Genomic DNA, 17,250 nt, shown 5'->3' with positions numbered 1-17,250 from the left:
ACGCTTGTTTTTCTTACATCTTATTTTCTGTTTTATTTTATTTCCTGTCATCTATTCAAGATAAAATAACTCAACACCTCTGACTGTCCTCCCTCCCTCCCGTCTCTTCTTTCTAGGTCTGTCATCCTCCTTTCTTTCAAACATACACCATGCAGACATCTCTCTTCTCAGTCCTGGCTCTCTTCCTAATTTCATCCTTTCCCAGGATATGAAGGGCCCGGCTTGAAATTCATAATGCGACCCCGCAGCTGACGAGTCCTCTGTTCCCTCTGAACAGCAGACAGAGGGGAGGAGGGAGCAGGGGCTAAATTGGACAGTAACATGTTCTCCTCTAATTGTGAGGGTAAATCTAAAAGGCCTGCTAGGAGTAATTAGAGAGCTGGTGAAAGCCGAGTTATTAGTTAGGGTGGGGAGCACCACCACACAGGATAGTCCCACCTTAACGTCTGTCTAATTCTTTCTGTGTAATTAACACTTCCTTGCAATAAAGCTGCTCTAAATCCACCCCATGCATCTATTCATGGGTGTTTTGGTGGTCAATTAAAAATGTAGGCATAAAAGATAATCTCGCAATTATATATATTTGTAGATACTCAACACACGAACCTTTATCAGGTGGAGACCTGCATCCTGCAGCAAATCACAGCTCAAACAAGACTTCATTTAAAACTCTCAGGAAGCTTTCGCATTTTATTATCTCATATAATTTTAGCACATTGTTACAATAGAGTGCAAGAGAGAGAGAGAGAGAGAGAGAGACACCACAAAGGTCTAACTGTCTATTGCTGGCAGCAGGCCCGGTGTATTGCAATACAGTGGTACAGGCCTTAACAAACTGAATTCCAAAATGTTCTGCAACAACAATACTGAGCCTATTCAGCCTATCCGAGGAGCTAAAGGGTGGTTTCTCTCACCGCTGATCTGAATTGGTGCCATAGCTGGCGAGCAACTGTTGTTCCCAGTTTTTGTTTTTCTTCTCGGTTTCAGATAAAGCTAAATGTGATCTTGCTCTGTCCCCAACTGGCTGGGACCCCTATAGAGGTCAAAGCACCGAGGCCTGGACCTGGAGCTGAACCCAACTCACCTCTGATAGATGAAGATGGATGAAGGCTCGACTTGTTTGATCTGGGGTTAACAGCCATTTTGAGTTGGTCTGATAAGGGATAAATGAGTCAGGGGCCCCGCCAGGCCTCAGTTCAGGTAACGTCATCCAGGGCTAAACCTGAAAAAGAACTTAAAAAAAATAAAAAAAGCGTCATCCCTGATGAAGAACAACAACACCAGCAATCTTCACCTCTCAGAAACTTTCAACATAATTCAAACAGGACAGAAAAATGACATTTTGTGATGGATCAACTGAATTACTTTAGTAGTTCATCCATCTTTCATATTCCCCTACCTCAGATTCTCCAGTGCTGCTGTCTTTGTCTAGCGTTTTCAGAAAGAAAGAAAGGAATTTTACATTTCAGAAAACAACTAGCAGATTTAAAGACTACGAAAACAGCAGTTAGTCAGCTAGACTCCATTCATTTATCTTTAACTCCTTAGCCTGTAGATGGCGTGGATGGAAGGAGCCCCAGGAGAGAAACTATAAGTTCTTTAATAGGATTAAAAGCTGAACAGTCAAACCATAAGGGCTGTCTGGTGAACTGTGCGTTTAAAACACTGAAGCAGAGGTTAAATGCACATTCTCCATTTGATTAAATTCAGTCAGATCAGAATCTGACTGAGCTACAATAGCTAACCTAGTTGTTTATTCCACTGACTCCATCGGCTTGTATGCAAATGTGTGTATGCAAATTCCTCTATAAAAAAAAAACAAGTGGTAGCATACACTCACTCACACGTCAGTGACTGTCTCATGGGGAGGCAGAGTCTTATGTGCCATTTTCATGTTATTTGTGGACTGTAGTCGGTCTCACATGAAGCCTGACTGTGGAAGGTGAAATGCTTCGGTACACCCAGAAGCTCTCCCTCTAACACATGTGAGCTGTTAGAGTTGGTAAAAACAGGATTCAAGCCTCTTATTAGTTCCCCCTGAGTGAACTTTAACATCACAAACGCTCCACGCTGCACTGTTTGAACTGAATCTCTATACACGGATCATAAATGAACCCTTCATTTAGATAAATAGTGAAGATGGATTCATAGAGTCCGGCTCAGCTTTTCATTTCAAGCAGAAAGAAGCAGGCACTCGCCTAAAGCTGCAGCTATAAGCTTCCTGTGTAGGTTTTAAACATGTAAAGGCCGTTTTAGTTCAAGGTTTAAGGTAAACATCGGAAAAGTAAACATCAGAAAAACTGCACACTCCAGTTTGTACATAAATATATGTCCTCATGCTGTAAGTGCTAAAACCACATTCCTTTATTCTCAGCCAAGCTGGATTTACTTAGCGGCCATTGTTGATGTATTTCAAGCGTTTGCCGATATGTTTATGATGTTTATGTTGCACTTTCGTTAATGTTCGGGCCAGCAGCGCTCTCATCTCCATTAACATGCTTCTTGCTAACAGCTGATTGTTGTTGATGATAACTGTTTTGATCAACATATTCCCATGAATCATTTATGAATGCTTGCTAGATTCAGATGCAGCTTGACAAGTTTGACGAGTGGAGTGTATAGCATAATGCATGATGTCAACTCAGTGTGGGAAAGTCACAAAGACGGGATGATGAATTAACTTTGCGTGTATTATTAGTAAACAGCAACTTTATGTCAAGGACGCTTGACCTGGAAATGTACCTGTCCGTAGTCATCGTTTTGCTGCCCTCCTGTGGAGGTTTTACGCCATGACACTGTGGACGATAAAGAGCGTTTTCATTTTGCCATTGCTAAATCAGTTTATTTAAACTTTAAGTTGTGACTTTCTGTATTCGACAAACATTATGTCAGATTACACACTACAAAATATATTGCTAAAACGAATCAGTCTTCTTGGAGGTTGGAGGAAGTGGGCTATGATGCTGCCTTTAAAAATAGAGTTCACTTTCAATGCGGAACTTAAATGGGGTTCAAATTAGTACACAAACCTGTACAGTTTGCTGAACCCTGCATTAGTGCCTCATTAAAGGTGCATTACAAAAACTCGTTCAAAGTAACTCTATATAGCTCCTAAATAAATAATAAAATAAATATATGCAAATATTTATTTATATACCTAGGACAAAAAAAGATCACATGATACTTTTTACTGTACGGCCATGTTCAGCCATGTCTGTCATTTAAAATGGAATTAGTTTTATGAAAACAAACACACAAAATGCAACAAGTCAGTCTTAAGCAGCAGTGCAGAAAAGAAAACTTTAGGCATTGATGTAAGAATTACAGAAACTATTCTAAAATTATATTAATACATGCAAAAGTTGTAGCTTCTTTACTTTTTTGCACTGTGAATGAGGTTTTTCAGGTGTTTTCTGATCGGGTGTTTTTCTGAAGCCTAATGCTATTGTCTGACAGTCACATAGGTAAACTCTTGAAGCTGTTTTACATTGCAGTATTGCCTTTAACAGACTCTTTTCAACAACTTATCCCGCTAAAACTGATTTACAACCTCTGTGCTGGGCATCACATGAGCCCCGCACACAGCTACGTGCACAGGTGCGTGCACAGACGCGTACACCGCCCAAGATGGCCTTATCAAAATGGTCCATGAGGACAGCCCGGGTATATCAGGGTCATTGGCCATGACGAGCAGGCAGGTGGGTGTCAGGTAAAACGTGACGTCATGATGATACTTTTGAACTCGTTGGCAGTAAATCCATAAAGGTGTGTAGTCTTACTGCACAGGTAGCCGGGCAGCAAAAAGCCTGAACCTTAGACTGAAGAGAAAACGCCGCGGGCTGCTGGGTATAAACACAGGGGGGCCCTAACATGCACCAGGAGGTCTGAGTCGCCGTGGTCTACCTGAGAGTCACCCCTACCTGTCGAACGAGGACACCGGGATGTACCCCAACTCCCTGAACAGTCAGTACATTCCGCCTCCGTATGACTTCGCCGCTTACCATCATCACGTCTCGGGGGTCGGTGACCCGTCGACGAGTGCTTGGAACCCCGTTTACACCCCCAGGGAGGAGTATCCGTACAGCTTCTCGGGGTCGAGCCCCAGCACCGGGCAGGTGAGCTTCACCTCCCCGGAACTGAGCGGCACGCCCACCGCGGCTGGAGGGGGGTCGCTCACCCCGTACAACTTTATCCCCGGACAGGACCTCTTCAGCTCCAGGAGGAGACCGCATGAGTCCATCAGACAAACAGTTTCAGGTGGGACTTCACTTCATCATAACATACAAACTACATACAGCCTTATTATCTTCAGTGTACATTTAATAAAATGTAATAAATACACGCAGCTATACATCTAAGCACCTGAGTAGGCCAAGGGGTGCTTGTTTCATGTGTTAGGCTATTTGAGGTAGTGTGAACACATTTTCCGCTTTGCCTTGAGGTTGATCACATGTAAGATCACTTAAATGGTAACAAACAGGAAGAACACAATCTTGATAACAGTCAGCTTAACACAAGATGCTCAAACGAACATCTTAGTTATTTGAACTCGATGCAGTCGCACCTCAGAACAAACCTCCACAGCTGAGCTAATACATAGACAACAGAGAAAATAATACACCTTTCTCAGGAGCGATTTCAGCATGAGTAAAGTTTGACTGGTTGCACACACACACACACACACGCATTCATCAAAATGTTCGCCTCTCCCTTCCGCCTGCATGGTGTGAGATGTCAGTGCAAAGCTAATAGTGGAGGCCGTGGAGTCACTCCCCACCCTCTCTGTCCACTGGGTGGGTGCAAAATGGTGACAAACTAGATAGATAACACTGGCAGCGCAGGAAGTCTGCAGAAACCAAATCTCCTGTGGAGGTGAAACCTCTGGCATTATTTCTGTCTTATGTCCGTGCGTGTGCGTGTGTGGGTCTGCCTTGATCGATGCTGTCACATGGCCAGACCTTCAAATCAATAACTCTGAGTCACACTTTCTTATGTGTGTCTATGTGTATGCGAACATGCGTGTCGATCAATAGCTGCCTGTGTAAACACCTCTGTAAACACCACTCACAGCGATAAGGAGAACTAGTGATGCAATGTCGTGGGGACTCTTTACATTAGTTATAGTTAGCATGATTAATAGAGTTGATGAGGCTTTAAGTGGCGCCTGAACTTGAACGTGGCACCAGACATCTGTTTGGCCACGACTCCGACTGCATGTGACTCACTGACACATTAATTCCTGTTTGTATTGCAGGGAAGAAGGGAGGTATGCACGCAAATAGATAACACGCTTACTTATTTAAATCCAGTCAACAAATTATACAAATGTGTGTTTATTATTTCTTTTCTCTTATCCATATTTGTTTTGTGTGGTTCAGGGGGAAAGACCCGCACTAAGGACAAATACAGGGTGGTGTACACTGACCACCAACGGCTGGAGCTGGAGAAGGAGTTTCAGTTCAACCGCTACATCACCATGAGGAGGAAGTCCGAGTTGTCAATGGAACTCAGCCTCTCTGAGAGACAGGTGAGAGGAGTGGAGCAAATGAACGTTAAAAAGTTAACATAGAAAGTTGAAAGGGCGCAAAGGAGGGACAAAGTGCAGGGAGGCTTACAAGCAGCATAACTGAAAAATGCATGAATGAATGTATTTTTATGTGTTGTCCTCATCAGTATTTCCTGGGTCACTTAAAACAAGATAATGTTACTGTTAAGTTAATCATTTGCTACTATCATTTGTGGCTTTTGACTACGTCTTGAGGTCTTCCCGTAAGCGCCATCTGCAAAGGAAATTTGTGTTATACAATCAATATTGTGTAAGACTGAATTGTATCACCTCTTGCTGGCCACTGGCTGCAGTTTTTGTGGTGTGTTCAAGTGCGACTTTTTGAAACTCTTTATGCAGACCTTAAGGCGACGGCAAACCGCTGAGTGGACTGTTTTAACACTCATAAAATGCATTTATGAGAAAACAGGAATCATTATTTCCCCTTTGAGCAAGTTTCACTTAACAGAGAACTGGTGTCAAGAAGAAAGAAAAGTACATTATTACATAAAAGTCAGAAAATGGTGGTAGTGTATTTTTTTCTTCATAGAGCTAACATTGGTGATATTTTAGATTTACTGTAAAACATCAAAACAACAAGTAATCTATGGGCACAGTGCATGTGGACCAAGCAGTTGCTTGGTTGCTGTATGTATGTATGTTGTGATACTAACACGGCAGCACACATTAGCAGAAACTTCTGGAGTCCCATTTGGAAAACCAGCTTTGGAAAAAGACCTCTAATGGCGTTATGTGGCCAAACACATAAGTAGCATTAATGGTAAAACCCTCAGTGTTGCTTTAATGATGCTCTAATAGTTATTGTTGTTTTGTCCATCTACTCATTCAGCCTGTATAACCCACAGCTGAGGGTAATGTTTATGGCACCAAGAGGGGAAAGTAACGGATTATGAAACTTAAGCAGCAAGGATACTGTATGAGGCAAGGCAAGAGAGATTTACCACAAGAAACAAAACTACTGTTTGAGAAACTTCCTCTTAAAGAACTAATGTAGAATATAGGAAACAGGTGGACACGAATCCAAAAATGGTCAAAGAGATGGAGGGTTGAGGCGTGCTGCTAGAAAACTGTGTCAATCCCATCCTGTTGCTCAAAGGTGTTTCCCCATTCATTTTTAGTTTCAAGCTTTAAAGCAATTTCAACACAGTCTGGAAGCCGGACGAACTTTACTGCCCGCAGTGTTTTTTTTGTGGCAGAAAGTTAAGGCTTTACGTAGAGAAGTAACATTGGAAGAGTAATATTTGAGCACTGTGCAGTTGTAGGGATATCCAATTGGATGAAGAGGTGTTTTCTTTCCTCTGCAACAGTCCCGTGAAATCCAAATGGCGTGTTACCAGACTCATATTGTGATGAGAATTTAATTTTAACAGGTGATTTATATAAACATTCACCCCGGTATAATTGGCAGAAATGGGGGAATAAGCTATAAAGACCGAAACCAAGTTGTAAACATGTTTATTTGTGCTATAAAGTTGGGCGTTTTACCGTGGGAGGCGTAGGAGGATTGACTTGCTTTTGGAGCCAGCTTTAAGTGGCCATTTCTGGAAGTGCAGTTTGCATTTTGCATTGTATTTCAGCTGTAACCTCACTGCAAAAAGCCATTAGGGTTCCGTTTCTAATAAATATGCTTGTGATGTCCGCGTTTCAGGTGAAGATCTGGTTTCAGAACAGACGTGCCAAAGAGAGGAAAATCAACAGGAAGAAGCTGCAGCATTCCCAGCAGGCCTCCACAACTACGCCTACCCCACCCGTGCTGGGCGGACCGAGTGACGGCCACATTACCACCAGCCCCAGCAGCAACATCATGACGGACAAGATATCAGAGGAGTACTAGGCGGAGTTCATATGGAAGACTGATACAGTATCTGTGTAAATAGTTTTTTTTTTTTTCCTTTTTGCTTTTCACCACAGAATGGATGAAGATGATTCACATCAATGCAATGTTTGAATTCTGCACTTCTCACCTTTTATAATATGAAGCACCATAGTCACATTCATCATATCCAGTGGACATTTACCAAGTGCCTTCCGTCCTTGGGTTAATACGGATCATTGTCAGCTTCAGCATATTAATTTTTTAAAATCATTTGTGAAAATGAATGTCCTCTTTAAGAACAGATGGCTAACCGACAGTGAAACAGCATTATTACACTGGTTAGTGGAATGATAGTTCTTGTTCATTTTTGTCAGATTCAGATATATCAAAAAACAAAAGCCCAAATGCATATTTTTGAGGAAGTAAAATGAAACCAATGAAGGGAAACTTGCATTTACAGGAAACGGAGAGAGCAAAGAGCCTGTTTTTGTTCATGAAAGTAAAAAAAAAAAAAATCATAAACAACGGTTTTAAAGTTGTTTCTGCTGAAATATTGATTTAGTGTGTGTAATGGAAATGGACTGTTAAAGACGTACTGTATGGGTTTCTTTCAGGAAGGCGAGGGAAGAAAAAAAAAAAGCAGCTGTATATAGCATAAGCCGCAGAGTGAGTGCACAGAAATGTCAAGTAAAACCAAGAAATTGATGTAAAAAAAAACATTTTGTCAAGTGGCTTTTATTGTTGAACAGGTGTGCGATGTGACATGGCAATACTTTTTAATACATTCGTTTTATTCTGGTATAACACTGAGCAAGCTTGTCAAGAGCAAGGAAACGAGAACAACATGTTACCATGGACAGGGTAGCCACATCCTGACAAACAGCTGCACATTGCTCAACAACTCGTGATGCAAAGTCATTTTTAAGAGACATTGATCTCTGACACGAACAGGGATGAGTATATTAGGTAAGAATTTGTGGATATATATGTATATACATATATACATATATACATATTAAAAAAAATGTTAAAACATACATTATACATGATAGTAATGTTATCTCACTTTGACTTTGACTGTTAACTCACTTCTTGTCGCAAGTATAAATAAAAAAGAGGAAGAAGAAGCGACAAGCAAAGCTATGGAAATTTAGCTGAGACCAGAGTCGGTCAAGTATCGCAGGAAATAGGTCTCAAAATAGTCATCCCTACTGCACGTTTGTGCACTCAATGTAAATCTCAACCAAGCATGACAGTGAAAGAATAATAACGTTTCACTTATAGTTTGTGCCGTGTGTTTGTGAAACCGCTGAACATTATACTGAGAGCAGCTCAGCACAGAGGTTTTATTAATTAGGCCATGGTCACAAGCTGTGGGTGTGCCGCCACAACGCAGTGTTGTATACTGGCAACACAAAGTTTCACACCGCTAATAAAGAAATGTAACTAAAGCATAATGCTCTGCTTGCCAAAGAGTACTTATCTATGTATTCATTTTAATGTAGCCATGACCTAAGTTGACCTTAATCTTACAACACAAGTTTTTAAGGAAAATAATACAGCTTACAGTACATTTATATCTCTAAATACTAATATTTCTTACATTCACATCGTCCCACAGTAAACAGCTACACTGTGCAAATGCTGAATATGGATCAAGAAGACAGAATTGGCATCCACCTCGGTTTTATAATTAAACGACTTTGGCATTGCAAGGTCACATCACATGAAAGTGTCACGACATTGATAACATCACCTGATTTTTATGAGGAAAAAATAAATGTTTAATTGAGGCGCATCCAGTCAAGCGTTACAAGTCTATAACCGTCAGGTCTCTCTTAGGGGTTTCCTGTGTCGCACAGCCTTGCGTCATTTAGTTCCACAAGAGCTGAAATACTATTAAACAAGCTGGTTCCCACACAGTTACTGTAGTGTACAAAGCAGTATTGACTGACTGATAAAAGGATCACCAACGAAAAAGGATCTCAGGTGGTTATTTAAGGACACTACAGCAATCGCGGATCATAAACATCAGTTTTATTGCACTGTGAATCAGCTGAATGGTAGTCTATGATCGCCAACCTTTAACCCCAAACTTTCAAACCAAACAGGCTACGTCTATCTGTGATTAAACCCCACAGTAAATAAACATCCAGACTTCTCAGGTCAAATTTAAGTACAGGCTATCATAAGCTAACTGCAAAATAGTGAAGGATCATCTAAATGTACAATTCAAGAAGTATACCTATTAGGAAAACCACAGGTGGTGGTGAAGAAGAAGAAGAATTAGAAGAAGTACAACAATATAGAGGAACTGAAATGCTGATAAATAAAGTTACAGAAAACCAAACCACGCCAACATGACAAATGTCTTTAAGAGCTTCAGAGGGCGATACTCCTGACTATGCCTGAGGATCAAAGGTTTGGGTGATACGCTGCCACTGAACGGGTCCACACCCACACCAAAAGGTGGTTGGCAGGTGATTATATTTAACTTTGACCTGCGTCCGTTTACAGCTGTGACAGTGTAAAACGTAGCTGTCTCCAAAATGTTGACCATGACTTCCTCTCTTTATGTCTGTGCCATGTCACCTAATGCATGCGGCTTTGTTCAGTAATACATTACGAAATTTGTGGCACACGGAGAGTCTGTAGAGAGTGCTCTGTTTAGACTAGTGCAGAGAGTATCTCATAAGAAGATGGCTCTGTGGTCTCGCATTCTTATAACTCCATGGCTGAGAATCTGTCCACAAAGTACACGAAACATTTCAAATACTGAGAGTTATTTTGTGCTTCGTCGAACCTGACTGAGGAATTTACTGTAAATGAGCATTTTTAATGCAGACAGTCATGCTATGTAGAATGAAGTGATCAAGCTCTGCGTTACAGGCAGCCTGTGCAGCCGGATGCATTTGCTGTTTCCTATTATTGACTGTGTTCCTCGTACATTCATCTCCACAGCGTACAAATATTTAAAAAAATGAATATTCAACCACTACCACTTAGCTGAAGTTTCACTCATGGCCGTACTATTTATTTCTAAACATAAATCCTCTTGCTATCTGCTATTGATATATATATATACACTATAAACAGTATATATTACTTTGTGAACAGTAGTTCACGTCTTTCTATTGAACTCAGTTATGAATATACCCAATCCTTGAATTGAAAGTGTCTGAATTCTGAAATAAAGTGATTGAAAAAAAAAAAAATCTCAAAATGTTTGGGTGACAGGTATATCTCTGTTTTCGCATGCATGGAAACCACATATACATAGGAAGTGCGTCAAACTAAATATAGAAAACCTAACTTGATGGTGTAAAAAGATAAAACCATCCCTTACACACTGTCTAACATTTTCAAACTACACGTACCTGAATTCTTCACATACATTATATTCGTCCCTTTCCTGTTCTCCCCGTTTGACAGGAAACGAGGGGATCAATAAGAACAACACACTCTGCTTAAAATACAATAAGTGTTTCTTGTCTCTTCTCTTCTCTTCTCGCTGTTTTAAAAATCAAACAGGTAGAGGTGTTGTTTCAAATTTCAGCTAAGGCAACGCAGCCTGCTCACATTTTGACCGAATCATTGTATCAAGGGGACATTTTACAAAGAACCGATCCAAATGGCTTGGATAGCCCGTAATGCCACCTCAGCCGACTGACAAGCTTTGTGCAAATGAAAGCCTACAGCTAATGAAAAAGCAGAAGTGATTTCATCATGGAAACAAATAACGGTGAACTTCCCAAAAGGCATTTCTTTATAACTTATCTTTAGTCAGAGGAAGCTTTTTGAGACAGTGACTCCCACACACACTAGCTAACCTTTTCTAAGTCTTTATAATACCTACACAAATCACACTACGCCTGAATGAATTTGATAAACTATGGCCTTCAGTGGACACATTCGCGTCTGTTTAATGTACATGTTTCAGTGCACAAACACCATTATTTTAGCTTCACGCCATAAAACTAAAAGTAGCCGTTTTAAAGGAAGTGTAAACACAGACACCATTTCATCGTCTGCCTGTCATTAGAGTAATAAAGATGAATAGTAAAGAAAGTTACTGTCTGCTGTATTATATATATTATGTATGGAGCTGTATTCTACTACCAATCCTAGTGTAACCTCCTTATTTGGGAATGGCAATGTAAAGTCTGAACCTCACCTAACTGGATGCTCTGATGCAGGGATATAACAAACAGAAATAAAATAAAAAATAAAAATAATAATTCTGGACTGTGATAGCTTGTATTTTTCTAAAAAAACAAAGACATGTTAATATTTCTTTATCCCCCTACCCGCCTTCAGTGGTTTCAGTCTATGTAAAAAACACCTTTAAATCACCTGTCTTTACGGACCATGGCATACACACAATCATCTTCTTTCGGTTCAGTCTGCCGGGGTCGTGCTGAAAACTTGACTTGACCGTACTCCACCTCCACATTCGGCCTTTGCTCAGCCTGCCTCCCCTGCTGCTTCACGACTCTGACATCAGCGTAGGTTAATTCCTGGTCATTTTCTTCCTCTGCAGAGAAGCAGGAAGGACAGACACAAGCATTGTATACTCATTAATTATTGAAGAACAAGTTTTACATTTTGGGAAATACACTTATTTGCTTTATTGAATAGATTCAGACAAAAATATTCATGTACTTCAACGTCTGCAGTAGCAACAGCCAAGTTAACTGTTTTCCTCTGTTTCCAGTTTGTGTTAAATGATTTGCTTCATATTTAACTAAGTGGTATCAACATGTTCAATCAACTCTGGGCAGCAGCAGATAAGTGCATTGTCATAAATATCAAACTACCTTTTTAAAGTATAATTACAACAAATGATAGAACTGTGAATCCAGTGAAGTTTAGTTTTGTACCTTTAGGTTTGTTGTTTGTTTGCTTTTTCTTCTGAGCCCAGATGACTGCTAAGCCCACAACCAAGAAGATGACCAGGGCTGAGAGTACACCAGCCATTAGTGGCAAATATCCTGTTTGAAAGATACAAGACACAAGAAACAGGGATCATAAGTCAGAGAACACTACATGTGTTTTTAGGACAAAGAGAGAAAGAGAAAAATCTGTCAATGAATCCACTGCAGCAGAGTAAGTTTTCACTTACTAATGTACCATGGTTCATCACTGGTCAAAGTTTGATTGGAGGGTTTATTTGACACTATGACAGTCTCCTTACCCAAACTAGTGTCTGGGACAGTGGTAGGGGCAGTAGTTGGTTTAATACACAGTGTGTTATTGGCTTCAAACACCCACTCTGATATGTGTGTCCCATTGGAAGTGCAGTTAATGAATATGAAGCCTATGAACAAACAAAGATCATTTATGACTGATGTTATGACACCAACATGATGAACAAGTTATTTCTCATCATGTTGTCACTCACCACAGGTAGAGATCATCTCTTCTCTGGAGACACTACTGATGCGATTCCTGACTGAGCAGACCAGATGTCCTGAGACGTCTTGTTTCAGAGTGATGATGTTAGTCTCATTATTTCCAGAGAAGAGCTCAGCGTCTGTCACTGAGTGTCTATTCAGAGTCCAGCTGTACTGAGGACTGTCCCCTCCATCAGAGGAGCAGGACACCCTCTTCTCTCCATGGGACAGACACTCAGAGACCAGACGGACAGAGGACACAGGAGCTGAGAGAAACACACACACATGATTTGAGATAATTGGAGAAATTCTCCCTTTTCATCTCTGATAAATAATCAGATAGAAACAAATTACAGACACATACACAACATGGAATATATTATGTAGACTCTCAATACAGTGTGAGAAGTAAATCTATCAATATGACTTCATTTCTCAGGAGTAGAAGAAAAATATTTACCTTGAATAAACAACTGTAGAGTCTGTCCTGATGATGCTGTTCCATTTGAATCAAAGCATTTAAGATTATATTGACCACTATCATTCCTGCTCAGGTCATTGATCCTAAATGTTCCATTACTGGGATTAAAGAGAGATCTGTCTTTTATGATATTAGTTAGAATCATTTTGTTTCTCCATCTTAAAATTAATGATGAATTCTTTATCCATTCCCATCTAGCTATTTCTGAGGCGTTGTCCATCAGCCTGATGACCACAGTTCCTCCCAAAGCTCCATAACACTGAGCTCCACTCTGTCTGCCATCACAATAAGTTTCTCCACCTGTGAATTGAAATAAAGAAAAGAAAGCTCTCAATTTCAACAAGACGATTATTGCAACATTTTAATAACATGTAAATATTGACCTAACACTGAAATAGTGTATTTTCCTCGTTCAGCTATGCAAACAAGCATGTCATGTTTACTGTGCAGCTCCAGCCAGGAGTGGAAAACCTTTAGTGTTCAACTAACACTAATTTCCCTTTGAGCAGAAGCTGGTTTCAAAGGCAATTTTGACATCAAGCAAAGAAACCACAAGTGTAAATGATTAAAGTAATGATAGCTGAATTCTGTTGAGCTGCTTTATCTTCAGGGTTATGTTGTAGTGTTCACTGTTTAAAAGAGCCACTGTTAATGTTGTTAGTAACAACCAGGCTTTTCTATGAAAACCTTCTAAAGTATGCATTGAAAACATCTCCATATAATCATGAATTTATCTGCTTGGCCTTGATCCAAATATATACAAGATTATGCAAAAACACACTGAATATTTAGTTATATTTTAACTGATACTGTAAAGTTGTGCCTGCAAACATCATTTAGCTACAACGACAGAGGTCATCTAGTGTTTGACACATTTTAAAGGAATATAATAAATATATGAACTGTAAATAATGTAAATATTCCATGCTAACATGTGTTTTATGATTTAATTTTCTTCTTTTTTTGCGTAACTGCAGAATGAAATTCAAGTACATATATATGTAAAATAAATAAATAAGAAGCCATTAAAATTGATTTTAAATGTGTCATGAACTACAATTGTTTCCAACTGTTTCGAAACTGAATTTACAAAAAGAAGTGACGAGAAAAGAAAACAGAACCTACAACTGGTGTTTGAGTATTGAATATTTGAGCTGCTTTACACGTCACTGAGAATCCAGTCAAACTTTATTATTGAATACACTTGATCCTATTGCTGCAAAACATGTTACCGGTATACGTTTACACTCCAGTATTGATTAAGTGCCTCATGAAAAAACAGAATATCTCACCATGAGAGACTCCAAGTATCATCAGCAACAGTCCAACCACAGCTTCCATGTCTCCTCTCTGTTCAGACTCTGTTGAGTCACTCAGCAGCTTTCAAACTTTATCTAATTACCAACAAAATTAAACGCCTGCTCTGTACAGAAAGCAGTCAGCGATCAGCATCAGAAAACGTGGAAACTTTGACCAAGCAGAGCGATGAGCTTTTTATACAGTGAGAAGAAGAAAGGAAGTGATATCAGTTTTACTTCCTCTTTTAGCCTAGCGTACAACAAGTGGACTTTTCTGTGTGATGGTCTGAGTGGAAGAGAGGGAAACATCCCTCTATACTGTACGTACTGAAAGAGGAATTTAGACAGACAGCTGGTGTTTCTACATTAACAACCCATGTTACAGTACTAACAAAGTAAATAATTACAATCATATGTCCAGGTTATACTCATTCATAATGATCAGCTTTTTAAAGTCTGCCTCTGACAGGTTAATGTTACACAGAAGAAGTATTGACACACACTGAGTACTCTGTATTTTGTCGACAGTGAAGAGTTTCACACATTTAAAAACTAAATAATTCAAGATTACAGAATATTGTGTGTATGAATTCATGTATAAATGATGCTGTACAGAATGGAAAAAGTTCAGATAAGCTTTGAAGCTGCAACACTGAAGACTAAACAGATAAAATCTTGAAGATGAACTGAAAACAAAAACATCAGTCTGATTGTGAACTTATTAGTATCATTGATCTGAAAGGTGCAAACTTATGCAATACTGTATACGTAGAATAGAAACAGACAATTAATGGTCAGTCAGCATCAGACTATACTTGTAATACTGGCCTGATTCAACTAAGTTCATTTAAATCTTAGTGACAAAACATAGCATAAATCATCCCCTGACTCTTATAGTGACACCAAGACCTTATAAGAGGAACCCACAGGAACAGCTGTGTGTGCTCAATAGTATCTGAGCACTGTTAAACCTCAGATTCTCTTTGGTCAAATCAACTTAAAGGGAGTTTAGTGTATTCATTTGTTATACTGACAACATGTCATCCCTCCCTGACTAATGGATTGACTGAACAAAGCCATTTTCAGTCATCAAACTAGGATGTGGGAATGCCATGTGTTCATGTTTATTTGTACTGGTGATTAGCCAGTTTAACACCTGTGGCTGAATTACTGATCATCTTCAGAGTGGCCAACTGTTTTTATAATGTGATATTTTCAGTTCTCCACTACATCAAGCTGTCAAACCCAGTGTTATAACAAAAGCTTTTTGATGTATTTTGTTTGCATAATTGTTGGTTTGAAGTGTTGTTGTTCTGTTATTCACCACATGGCAAAGAAAATAGATGAATTACCTAAAAGGACTATTTCAGTTCCTCTCCAGAAATGCACTCTGTTGTTACACAGAGGTCTAAACCTGATGTGTTTCTTTTTCTCTGTTCCTGTCTGAGGATCAATCTAAATTCTCATGTAAACTTCCTCTCTCTCAATGTTAGATAATGTTACATGTATGTTTACTATGTGTTGCTGTTACATTTACTATCTACCGATCACGACGGTCCAAGAAATATTTTGCAGGTTTCTAAAAAGGAGTTTAACATGGGATTGTAAAAAGCCAGAGTAACTTCTCTGTCAACCAGCAGAGGGAAACCTCACACTTATGATGAGTTTTTGTTCAGCTCTCAGCAGACATTAAAGTTACAGTCTGTGTTCAAAATGTCAGAGGGTTAAGAGATGATTACTCAAACAAACTGATGACGTCTCACACTGATGATTTACTGACAGCCTTTAAATACATAAAACACAAAGCTCCTGCCAGGTCTAAAAGTTTCCCAGCAGAACATTGTATCGTCACAAGATGGTCAATGTTGTTTACTTCTCCTGTCACTGGTCATAATGTTGTGGCTGACTGGTGTATGTCGGTCATTAATGACCTCTCTTTCAGGAACACAAACTCCTCTGTTTAGTCACTTAGTTCTCTGAATTAAATATTCATTCATTTATTTTCTGTAACCGCTTGTCCTCTGGAGCGTCGCGGCCTGGAGATGGATGAGAGGCGGTCTACACCCTGGACAGTCTATCAAGGGGCTAACACAGAGAGACAGACAACCATTCACGCACCTATGGCCGATTTTAGAATCACCAATTAACCTAACAAGCATGTCTTTGGACGGTGGGAGGCCAGAGTACCCAGAGAGAACCAACGCAGGCAGAGGAGAACATGCAAACTCTGCACAGAAAGGTCCTGGTCTCCTCTGTTACAGTATAGCCTACTACAAAACCGAGCTATATTTCTTTATGTCAGTGTCAGTGTCAGATTTGTTGATTGATAAAAAAAAAATTGTTGCGTAATGTAACATGTGGTATCAGTAAATGTGAGTATCAGTGATCATCCTATAGACAGTTAATGATGATCACACAGTACTTTGGGTGAAGTTCTTACTTCCTTGAAGCTACAGTGAAGATCTTTTGTCTCCCTCTTCTGGCAGTGAGAGGAATCAAACAAACTGTTGACAATTGCTTTAATGAATCTTGATAGTTCTTTTTATATTTACAGTATATGTGAGATTAACCTTTATTCAGAGTGACTCTCATTGTGCAGTTCTTTCATTTTGTTTTCTTCATACAGTAACATGTATATTGGGACAGCAGAGCCTTCAGCATTTCCATCTTACTGTTTTTCAAAGCAAAACTTTAAA

At 39.6% G+C, this 17,250-nt stretch overlaps 2 protein-coding genes across 2 annotated transcripts; one reads left to right on the top strand and one right to left on the bottom strand.

The window, feature by feature from the left end:
- Positions 1-3,941: 3,941 nt before the first annotated feature.
- Positions 3,942-7,996, top strand: LOC311492282 (homeobox protein CHOX-CAD-like; the record flags this gene model as incomplete). Its single annotated transcript, XM_084550518.1, has 3 exons — positions 3,942-4,257; positions 5,379-5,527; positions 7,215-7,996. The coding sequence occupies 3 exons, from the start codon at positions 3,942-3,944 to the stop codon at positions 7,398-7,400; spliced, it is 651 nt and encodes a 216-aa protein (XP_084406644.1). The 3' UTR covers positions 7,401-7,996.
- A 3,735-nt stretch (positions 7,997-11,731) lies between these two features.
- On the bottom strand, positions 11,732-14,597 carry LOC311491830 (T-cell surface antigen CD2-like; the record flags this gene model as incomplete). The annotated part of the gene is made up of 5 exons (XM_084549869.1): positions 11,732-11,916; positions 12,263-12,373; positions 12,784-13,041; positions 13,236-13,556; positions 14,549-14,597. The coding sequence occupies 5 exons, from the start codon at positions 14,595-14,597 to the stop codon at positions 11,732-11,734; spliced, it is 924 nt and encodes a 307-aa protein (XP_084405995.1).
- Positions 14,598-17,250: the final 2,653 nt, after the last annotated feature.

This window comes from Chelon labrosus, assembly GCF_963514085.1.
Source record: "Chelon labrosus genome assembly, chromosome: 8".
Classification (NCBI taxonomy): domain Eukaryota; kingdom Metazoa; phylum Chordata; class Actinopteri; order Mugiliformes; family Mugilidae; genus Chelon; species Chelon labrosus.
Note: the sequence above shows the minus strand (reverse complement) of the source record. Positions and strands in the feature narration are given on the sequence as shown.